Source organism: Oryx dammah, unplaced genomic scaffold (assembly GCF_014754425.2).
Source record: "Oryx dammah isolate SB20612 unplaced genomic scaffold, SCBI_Odam_1.1 HiC_scaffold_5, whole genome shotgun sequence".
NCBI lineage: Eukaryota > Metazoa > Chordata > Mammalia > Artiodactyla > Bovidae > Oryx > Oryx dammah.
The window spans coordinates 103,169,378-103,180,030 of record NW_024070189.1 but is presented as its reverse complement, the minus strand read 5'-3'; the positions used below and the strand labels follow the sequence as shown (position 1 = coordinate 103,180,030).

The window sequence follows — 10,653 nt, the reverse complement described above, 5'->3', positions numbered from 1 at the left end:
ACCCTCATGGAGAGGGGACCTTGTCAGGGTGAGGGGACCCTCTGCCTCCTGGCTGCCCACCAGAAGCAGCACTAAGACCCTCTGGAGAAGCATGTGGCAGAGGAGCGCGCATGAATCTCACATCCCCCGCAGCTGAGCAGAGGCACCAGGCCCAGAGTGACAGGCGACAGGGTGGGCGGGCCCCTGGAGGACTTGAGACCCACACCTCCTCCAGAGGCCAGCTTGCCTTCTAGTACTGGGACAGCCCCGTCACTCCACCGTGCTGGTACGCCCGCTCGCCCTGGTATGTGGAGTCTTGCGACAGCGCCACGTCGATCTGTGACTTAAACTCATCTCCAAGGTAACTGTCCTGCGAGACAAGGTTGGAGGGAGGAGCACTGAATCGAGGAAGCGCTTTCAGCCTCCCGGCCGTGAGAACCTGCTCTGTGTCCAAGCTGTCACCAGCCCCAAGGAACCATCTGGAAACTCACCTCGAAGCCCAAGCGGCAGGAAACCCACACTGGTTACCTCCCCACTGGAGATGTGCTACCCAGGACTGCATGTGGAGTGTTCTAGACCCACAGTCCCAACGCGGAGGTTAGGGGAGAGTGGCTCCCTGGGCGGCTCTGACCCCTGTGGGTGTGTGCTGCTTCCTGCTCACGTGGCCAGGGCTCACCTGGGACAGCTCAGGCTGGGAGAGGCCGGGCTGGCTCATCTGGGAGGGCTGGCTCATGGAGATGTAGCCTTGGGTCAGGGCGCCCTGGGAGAAGGGCTGGGACGCCACATCCTGGCTGGCCTGGCTGTTGGGGAGGTTCGTCTGACTGGGCCCAGGAAGCCCAAAGCGGTTCTTCTGGCGCCCCCCACGACCAGTCTTGCCTTTTGGGGTGCCTCGGCCTGAAAGACAGCAGTCCAGGGTTCCCTGAAAGAGGTTCTGAGCCTCACAGACAAGCACGCCTGCTCAACCCTACAGTGTGACCCCAGCCCAGGCCAAACCGGCTTCCCACGGGATCCCACTCAGTGCTCACCTGCGGCTGGCCCGTTAGCTTGTCCAAAATACCCCGGTGGTGGCATGGGCGGCATGACCAGGTTGAAGGGAATGGGGATGTTCATGGCAGCCACGTGGCTGGGGCCGGCACTGATCATGCCAATCTGGTCGTGGGTCTGGAAGTACATGTTTGAGGGCCGGCCTGTAAGACACCACATGAACGGCAGGCGTCGCACTGCATCCAAAGGAAGCCACTGCCCGCTGCTCTGCCCACAGCGGGAAGGTCTGTCTTGTCCTCTCACTGCTGTCTGTCCCAGCGTTTCCTGTTGTGCTCTGACAGCAAAGTCACCTGATACAGAATGTCACAACACATCCTCCCCACCCCCAACAGCCTCCTGGGGCTGGTGTCTGGGAGTGAACTTTTTCTCCTGGGGGATTCTGGGAACCACTGGCCTATAGGGGATATGAAAAACGGAAAACATGCTGCATTTCTGATTTCTTTAAATAGCCCTTTTTACTGCAAATGTTATATTACATGGTACCACTGCCACCCTGCCACGCTTAAGAAAAAGCCTAAGCTTGCTACACCAGCGGATCTCACTGAAGACGAAAGCCCCCAGGGCAACCTTTGATCAAGGAAGATCCACGGGGCCTCGGATGAAGGATGGACCCAGGACACCCTCAGCTACACAGGGACGCATCAGATATGGTGACAAGATCTGTTGTTTTAAGAACACAACCCCCAGTCTGAGCCTAACGACCAGAAGAACATTGCGGCAGGGAAAGGGTCTCTTAACGATTTCCTGTGGAAGAGGGGCAGCCGGGGTCCACCTGCCCTGGAGGGGAATGGCAAGCACGTGGGAGGCCAAAGGCAGCTGCGAGACGTGGGCAGGTGGCAGAGAGTACATGGGCGAGGCGCTGGCCTTCCACGACAGCTGGCTCGGGCAAGGGTCCCGGGAGGCAGGGACCTGTGGGATGAATGGGGACCTGCGACAGACTGCCGCCTCAGGCCGGAGGAGTCCCAGGCAGCAGGGCCAGGCTCGGCCTTAGCACACAGTACACAAAAGCCTCACCCAGCTAGAGAGGCGGTGCGCCCAACCCTGAGGTCTGACAGATGGAGCTGAAGTTCAGGGCAAGCAGCAAAACCTGAGACGAGGCTGCAGGTGTGACCCTCCCAATGGAGAAGGAGAGCAAAGGGCAGGCAGGGTGGGGTGAGGGCGTAGAAGCAAACTGACCGAGCTACAAGATTTGCCGAGACACCACTGCGTATGCAGAGCTGTATTATTTTAAAAACATCTGTCTTTTGAGAAATTGCCCAAGACCAATTATTTGATTTCAAACAAGCGAAGCTGAGAAAGAACTCTCAGTGTCAGGCAGGTTTCTGTGGACAGAGGCATGAGAGGTCACTCAGGAGTGACAGGGCTGGAAGGTGTGGGCGTGGGAACAGTCAACAAGTGTGGGGCCAGGCGGTCCCCCGCAGAGACTCACCCTGGCTGCTCCGGTCATAGACCGACCCTGGGATGATGGCCTCCCGGGCATCATACATGGCTGTCGTCATGAAGCGGGCTCCCTGCAGAGGGTTTAGGTCAGTGAGGAATTTATCATGCTGACACAAGGAGGAACTTTCCAAACATCTGGTGGCCTGGGAGGTGGCCAAGCTGCACACACAGATGACAACCCAGAGGCTGGCCACTTGTGCGCTCCAGGCTTCATCCACCTTTCCGTGCCTGACCCAGCCTTTGATGCCCAACAGCTCAGGCAGCACCCACTCCTTAAGCCCCAGAGCACCATGGGTTTACCAAGCTCCCAACTGCTTGGGTCTGACTGCGAGTGGCTGGGTGCCACCTGTGACACAGTGTTCCACAAGGGCCAAGAAGAGAGAAGCCTCAGAGCACCCGAGACACCTGGCGTGGGAGCTCTGCGGGGACAGGCTAGCATGCACCACTCCTCTTCACACACAGACACTCTCAGCCCACCCCCAGCTCATACTTGTCCCAAGTCCCACCTGCCGTCACTCGCTGCCACAGGCCCAGAACACTGGCCTGGGAGGAGGGGTTCCCAGCAGTCTCTCCCTGCCCGTGGCAGGCGCTCACCGGGTTGATGGTGTTGACCAGCTTCCTGGGCTTGCTGAACTGCATGAGGCTCTCCCGCAGGTTGTTCAGGGGTCCCTCCACCAGCACCTTCTGCTCCTTGTAGTAGTTCAGCAGGTGGTTCCACAACGGCTGCTTGGACAGGGCCTTCGGGTTGCCCACGATAATGACCCCATATCTGCAAGAGGTAGGGACCAAGAGTTTAGTCAAAGCTATGGCTTTCCAGTAGTCATGAATGGATGTGAGAACTGGACCATAAAGAAGGCTAAGCGCTGAAGATTTGATGCTTTTGAACTGTGGTGTTGGAAAAGACTCTTAAAAGTCTCTTGGACTACAAGGAGATCAAAACAGTCAATCCTAAAAGAAATCGACCATGAGTATTCATTGGAAGGACTGATGCTAAAGCTCCAAAACTTTGGCTACCTGATGCGAAGAACTGACTCATTTGGAAAGACCCTGATGGTGGGAAAGACTGAAGGCAGGAGAAGAAGGGATGACAGAGGATGAGATGGTTGAATGGCATCACTGACTTGATGAGCATGATTTTGAGCAATCTCTGGGAGTTGGTGATGGACAGGGAAGCCTGGCGTGCTGCAGTCCATGGGGTCGCAAAAAGTCGGACATGACTGAGAGACTGAACTGAAAGTACAAGGTGCCCAGGCACCCTGCCCACCATGCCCCTGTCTTCTCAGTGCACAGGAGCACTGAGAGCCACCCTCAACCTCCCTGCCTAGACGCCTGGCCTGCCTATGCAGCGCCCTCTGGGAATGCTGGGGATGGTTGGGTAACTGCGAACTGGGGTGTCTCTCACTGGAGCCCATCCTGTAAGCTGCCAACCCTGCACATGGGTTTATTTGAGGGCAGGTTTCTGTTGAGCCCAGATGTCAAAACATCTCTGTGGGAAAATGAACTCAGAGAGGAGCCTCTTCATTTGCAGACCTGAGTCAGCCTCCTGGGCAACTAAGTCACACGTGGCAGAGGCAGACTCCACAGCTGCCTCAGGCATTCTGATGGGCTGGGCACGTCACTTGATGCCCAAGCCAAGCTTCTGGGGGAAAGCTTACATTCATCAGCTGTTTCAGGGCTCCCCCGCCTATGCTGGCTACCAAATGAAAAGCAAGGTGCCCTCAGTGGGGAGGGAACCAACATGTGAATGTGAGTCCTGCTTGCAGCTGGTACAAGGGTGGCTGCTGTCTGGTTTCATGTGGGGGTGACATGGGGTCCATCTGATTCTCTGGGTCCCTCACTATTTCGAAAGTTATATTCCAGAGCTAAACAAGGCAACTGGACAGAAAGCCACCAGGACACAGAAACAAAGACCACTCACAGGCGAGAGGTCCTCTCCAGATTGCTGCTGGGAGCCCTCTGCCACAGCCCAAGGCGCGGCTGGGGTGTGAGAGCTGACAGGAAGAGAAGCAGGCCAGGAGCAGCTCTCGGGCCAACCCCTCCCAGCACTTCGGAAAGCCTCCTACGCACGAAGGGCCGCCCCCGCAGGGCCCAGCGAGAAGCAGCTCTCCCTACCGTGCTCTGGTCAAGGCCACGTTGAGGCGCCTGGGGTCATTCAAAAATCCAATGCCTTGGTGCTCATTGGCCCGCACACAGGAGAGAATGATGAAGTCCTTCTCACGCCCCTGGAACGCATCCACACTGGCAATCTCCACCTCCTGCAGGGGGAGTAAGCACGGTCAGCCAACAGGCTTCCTCGAAGGAGCCCTCAGCCCGCACAAAGTCTATCAAAATGCACCATCGAATCCCACAGATGAGCCTGGGACCTGAAGCTGGCAGAGGCCCCCGCTGCCAGGTGGTGGAAGGGCAGCGCCTGGGGTGAGACCCAGCGGAACAGACGGGCACGTACCTGGTAGAGCTTGGTGTGCAGGGAGCCGCTGAACTGCATGTACTGCACCAGGTAGGAGCGCTGGCCCTCGTAGGGTGTGATGATGCCGATCTGGTCCGGTTTGGCACCCGCCTTTAGCAGCTTCGTGGTGATCTTCTCCACGTTTGCAGCCTCCGTCCTAGGAAAGTCAGGCTTTCACTTCCCAGGCTCCATCTCTGGGCTCCTGAGACTCCCCCGCCCCAGGACTAGAGGCTGTGGAAGGCTCAGGGGCAGCCTCGCCTCCAGTACAACCCTGTGGAGGCCCTGCTTGGCACACCCATGGCCGGGCAGCCCACCATTTACCAGCTGAGTCAGGAGGGACAGAAAAGACTCACATGGGGGCTCCTAAAGGATCTGCTCAACAGGAAATATACACTGAAAAGATGAGGTTGGACCTATGCTGCTGGTTTGAGTGTGTGAACAGAATGAGCAGAAGGGAAACAAGGACAAGTTTCACCACCACATTAAACAAGACCACAGGCGCGCAGTCACTGGAAGAGCTGTCACTGAAGCCAGCAGGCACCACAGACAAGTCTCTGCTTACCTGTTCAGGTAGGAGGTGCCTGAGCTGGCAATCTCCTCTTGGCCCTGGGTCACATAGAAGAACATTGGTTTATCCGGTTGGGGCCACTGAAAGTCAAACCCCTTCTTTACACGATCCGCTGGCATCGTGGAGGAGAAAAAAGAAAACATCCTGTTAGAGAAGAAAAGTGCGGCCGGTCTGGGTGCGCTGAGGTGGAGAGTGGAGTGGAGGCCATTCCATCCTGGGCAGAAGCACACGGCAGAGCAGGAAACGGCAGGTTCCAGCGATTGACCCAGGTCTGTGGGTCCCAGGGGAGGCCATTGGCTGGGGTCCTCTGACCAAAACTCTCCCAGCAACACTTAGCACTATACCTGGTACAAAGCTGGCTTACTCGCGGAACAGATCTCACTGTTAGTGTTTTCTGCAGCCTATGTCTGCCCCAGGGTAAAGAAGATATTCTATCTCCTTTCAGAAGGTTTATGATGTACCTTAAGGGACTCATATGCACCCACATCTGGCTTTTAACAATGACACTGTTGACCCCCAACGTCTTGTCCCAAACCAGGGCGTGTGGACAGGCGGGTCTGCCTCTGGACTCTATCTCAGGCCCTGCGCGCAGCGTCTCTGTGACTGCAGCTGGACAGTAGCTCGTGACATCCCCGAGTATGAGCTGCCACCGTCCTCAAGCTCTTTTATGCTCATCTTAGGTGCTCAGTCCTCTGCAAGTCCTTATGATGCTGAAAATCAGTCTGTCTAATCAGACAGTCCACCCATTCTTTTGGGAATTTCTCACTGGAGTTACACCTAATCAGATTAATGTAAGAAAACTGGAATTTTTGCACCAAAATAGACTACCATAGATGAAAGAAGAGCCTGAGCTGTGAGGACACATGGTATGATCTCTTTTATGTCAAGCTGATAATGAGGCAAAGACTCAATGTTTCAAGTGTGGGCAGTGGCTAGAGCAAGCTCGGGGCTGGCAAACGTTTAACCACCTGCCAGGGACAGGGCAAGGGCTAGCACACAGTGCCAGCTAATTTCCAGGCTGTAGACATGCCCACACCACTGATGTCGGCCACCCCGGGGCAGGGCGCCAGCACCATCCCAGACAGGGCTCACTGCTGGGCTGCAGGGTGCTGGTGAGGCGGCTTTCAGGAGCAGGTGCTGGTAACAGACATGGTCCCCTAATGAAAACTCACTAAAGCCTGGCACTTCTTTACACTCCTCACAGTTTTTTAAAAAGTTCCTTCGGGGGTGCCATGTCCCAGACACTGACGGTTCAGCAGTGAAGCATCGCCAGCAACCTCTATCCTGTGGAGCCGACGCCATGGAGAAGGTGGAGCGAGGCCAGCGGGAGTCTGTGCCAGTGCTGATGGTGGCTTTCCCAACAGGCATCAACTGCGCCCCCAACAAGCTCCTCCTGACCTGGCCTTTTCCAGTCCTGCCACCCACCAGACCAGCAGCACTCCGAGGGTCGGGACTGTATCGCACAGCAGCCGTATGCCGTGGACAGGCACTCACACGTCCCGCCTCAGTCTCCTCATCCACAAAGTGGGCTAAACAAAGCCGGCATGATGGGCTACTGGCATTAACAAGACTCTAAACCAGCAGTTCTCAAACGAATGCTGCGCTCAGCATCTCTTTACACTCTGAAAGCGGAGCAGTCCAAACAGCTATTATTTCTGTGCATTACAACTACCGATATTTATTGTATTTTAAAACCCCAAAATTTTAAATAATTAAAAAAATTCATTTAAAGATGAACATATTAACGTAAAAATATTTTTATGAAAAATAATATTTCACTAAAATATATATTTAGTGAATTTTACCAACTCACTTCACTCTCCAGCTTACTCGACTCCTGCTCCCAGTCTCCTGTGAGCCCTCATAGCATGTGAGGATAGACAGGTCTCACAGATGCACGTGGTTGGAAAAGGGAAGCATGTTTGTTTTCAAATATTTATTTGGCCGTGCTAGTTCTTAGCTGCAACACTTGAGATCTTTCGTTGTGGCACAGCAACTCTTATTCGTAACATGTGGGGTCTTAGTTCCCTGACCAAGGATTGACCCCAGGCCTCCTGCACTGGGAGCACACAGTCTTGGCCACTGGGCCGCCAAGGGAGTCCTAGGAGGCGTCTTCTAAGGCCTTTTCCACCACCGTGGAACTATCTCAGTCCTACCTGAAAACTGGATGGGAGGCTGCCCTGTAGCTCAGGGACGATGGCCTTTCTGCTCTGCCCTGACTTGCATGGCCTCTGACCCCCAGTGACGTGGAAGCACCCTTGCTACCTGTTGGAATGGGAAGTGCTGCTCACCCTGTCAGGCAGGGTTTCCAAAGGCTGACACCCCTGACAAGTGTCACCACCACGATCTCATCAGAAAACCTACTCAGCACCTGGAAGACGTGGTAAGCTCACACTAGGGGACACATGTTTTCCAAAACTCTCATTTTGGTGTGAAGTCTCATATTTTATCACTGGTGATGAATACTGAGTTGTTTTCCTTGAAGCCACAGGCCAGCTTTGATCCCTTTGAAGAAAACGCCTGCTAACTGTCCAGTCTGTGTAACTGGCATGTGAGGCCTTCCTTCAAGCACCTCACGCACCTGCCAAGCGTCTCGGGAGACCATCCTCTCCCACACAGCATCCCTAGGATGCGCCTCAGGAACCAGTAAACAGAGTACTCTTCACTTTGAACTCAGGACAGGGCCTGAGTGCGTGTGGCCACAGGTGTGTGGTGTGGCAATACACCGCAGCCTGGGCGCACCGCAGGCGTCAGCACAGCCTGAAGGCACCCGACACCCCAGGGCCACCGCGGAAGAAGTCTGCTCTTGGGCGTGCACAGGCCTCGAGAACCACCGACAGAGGAAGGAGCGGGGCAGGCGCTTGTCTCTGCCACCTCCTCTTCTGTGTGTGACGCACCAATGGAAGGAATCCTCACGGCTGACTCTGCAAATCTTACCGAGATGCGGGCCCCCCTTGCCCGCCTCTCGGAGGGGCCCCTACACACAGTCACCACGTAAGGCCACTTGAGAAGGAAGCGAGACCAGGCGCTGTCCCCAGACACCGGCACTGGGCCAAGCTTACCTGCGGTCACGCCGTTCTGGAGCGAGCCCTCGTAGAAGATGTTGGACGGGAAGGCGCTGAGCGCGGGGTGCATCCGGTACTGGACCTGGAGGCGGATGGGGCGGATGCCCAGCACCACCAGGCGCTCAAAGAGCGACTGCGACAGCCCGGCCTTGGCCGCCTTCTTGCACATCACCACGGGGCCCAGCTGGCAGTGGTCGCCCACGAGGATCAGCTGTGGTAAGAGGCCCACATCACAGTTCAAACATGGACAGCCCACGAATCTACTCAGGAACTAAGAGCACTGGGCTCCGTACAACCACCCATCTACACTAATTCAAGCGGCAAAGCACTGACCTGGGGTGGGAAAGCTGCCCACCAGACACGGGGCACATGCTCTGAACCTTCACGAAGGCACTCTGTGCCACGCCCACCCTTGGCAGACCCCTCAAAAGCCTGCTGTGCACCCCTCCGTGCTCTGCCAGGGCAGGAAACAGAGCCTAGGACACTAATGCAAACCTCCACACTAAGTGCCGCACAGAATGAGAGAGACGCACACAAAGCGCCACGTCAGGCCGTGGCAGACACGCTGGGGCCCACCTGCTTGGCTCCAAGGACCACAGGCACCATGCACTCTGGCTCGGTGGCCTGTGTGCTTTCGTCGATTAAGATGGAGCGGAACTGCATCTTGGCGAGCCTCGGGTCTCCCGCGCCCACACACGTGCAGCAGATGACATCTGCGTTCTGGGGAAGAGAGCGCGCCAGGCCTCAGGGCACCTGCAGATCCAGGCTGCCAGAGCCCAAAGGGCGGGCAGGACAGGACGCCACGCCGCTCTGGTCCACACCCTTCCCGACAGCATCTACAGTCCAGGCTGTGGTGACCCTAAGCGCTTGCGAGTCGCGCCTAAGAAGAGCGTGGTGCCTCGAGACAGCCTCTGAGGGGCAGTGCCGAGCCAGGGGAACCGTCTCACCTAGAGCGGGAGATGGTGCTCTGAACCTGCCCGAGGCTCCAGGCACAGACCAGGCTCCCAAGAGTCCAGCAACAGGGAGGCTGGCAGAGAATGCAATCTACCTCAAATACTTGTGCATTTCAGACAATAAGATGTCTCTGTGTGACCTCAGAGGAAGCACATGGAGGACAGTATCAGAGTTCTCTCCTCAAATGGAAAAGAACCCACTAACGGCGCTTCACATGGACCTAATGTATCCAAACAGGTCCTTTGGCCCAAGTGAACAAGTGAAACTCAAAGCGCTGCTCAGCCATGTCCCACTCTTTCCAATCCCATGGACTGTGACCCGCCAGGCTCCTCTGTCCATGGGATTTCTCAGCCAAGAATACTGGAGTGGGTTGCCATTCTTTTCTCCAGGGGAATCTTCCCAACCCAGCGAACAAACCCGGGTCTCCTGCACTGCCAACAGATTCTTTACCGTCTGAGCCACCAGGGACACCCAAGTGAACAAGAGAAGAAGACAAGAGCCCAAAGGCCCAGACCCGTTCCCGGGCAGCAGGGCAGGTGAGGAGCTCACCATGAGCAGCTCCCTCTCCGCAGTGCGCTTCAGGGCTCTGTATCGCTTCTCGTCTGCCGACGACAGCTCCCCGGTCTCATCCTTCAGCTGCTGCAGCTTCTGGAGCTCTGGCATGCTGCAAACACGGCGTGTGAGCGGGAAGTGGGTGCCACCAGGGCCTGCCCCGGGGAGACGTGTCTCACTGTAAGGCCAGGGGCCCGACACCCACCTGTCCATGTTCCTGATCTGGTTGTGCAGGGCCAAGAAGGACACCGGGGAGTCTATGGCCTCGCGGCTCTTGGCACAGAGCCGCACGACTTTCAGCCCGGTCTGGTGGATCTTCTCAGTCAGCTGATCCACGGCTATGTTGCTTGGAGCACAGACCAGCACGGGCCTTCAGTAAAATGTGAGCGAATGTCAGCGCTGGGCCAGAGAAGAGCCCAGAGCAAGACCACTGTTTGGATCACAGGTGGTAGAGGAGCCGACTCAAGCCCTAAGACTAAAGCCAGGAGTGACACGGTGCTGAAGGAGCAACCAGCTAGATGCTCTGGAACTTCCTGATCTTCACACTGTGCATGCCCCTCCCCACTAACTCCTGATTCCGGCATCATCACCTCCTGACCACACTA

At 56.3% G+C, this 10,653-nt stretch overlaps 1 protein-coding gene across 2 annotated transcripts in view; it reads right to left on the bottom strand.

Moving 5' to 3' along the window:
* The window catches only part of UPF1 (UPF1 RNA helicase and ATPase), a 33,350-nt gene that overhangs the window by 2,206 nt on the left and 20,491 nt on the right, over positions 1-10,653 (bottom strand). For both annotated transcript variants that reach the window (XM_040241185.1, XM_040241186.1), the window contains exons 12-23: positions 10,254-10,418; positions 10,046-10,160; positions 9,119-9,262; positions 8,540-8,753; positions 5,472-5,589; positions 4,910-5,066; positions 4,576-4,718; positions 3,058-3,232; positions 2,453-2,534; positions 1,005-1,166; positions 656-873; positions 227-349 (exon numbers count right to left, since the gene is read on the bottom strand). In XM_040241185.1, coding sequence (XP_040097119.1) covers positions 230-349; positions 656-873; positions 1,005-1,166; positions 2,453-2,534; positions 3,058-3,232; positions 4,576-4,718; positions 4,910-5,066; positions 5,472-5,589; positions 8,540-8,753; positions 9,119-9,262; positions 10,046-10,160; positions 10,254-10,418 — 1,813 coding nt within the window. In that variant the 3' untranslated portion in view covers positions 227-229. The remainder of the gene's footprint in view (positions 1-226; positions 350-655; positions 874-1,004; positions 1,167-2,452; positions 2,535-3,057; positions 3,233-4,575; positions 4,719-4,909; positions 5,067-5,471; positions 5,590-8,539; positions 8,754-9,118; positions 9,263-10,045; positions 10,161-10,253; positions 10,419-10,653) is intronic.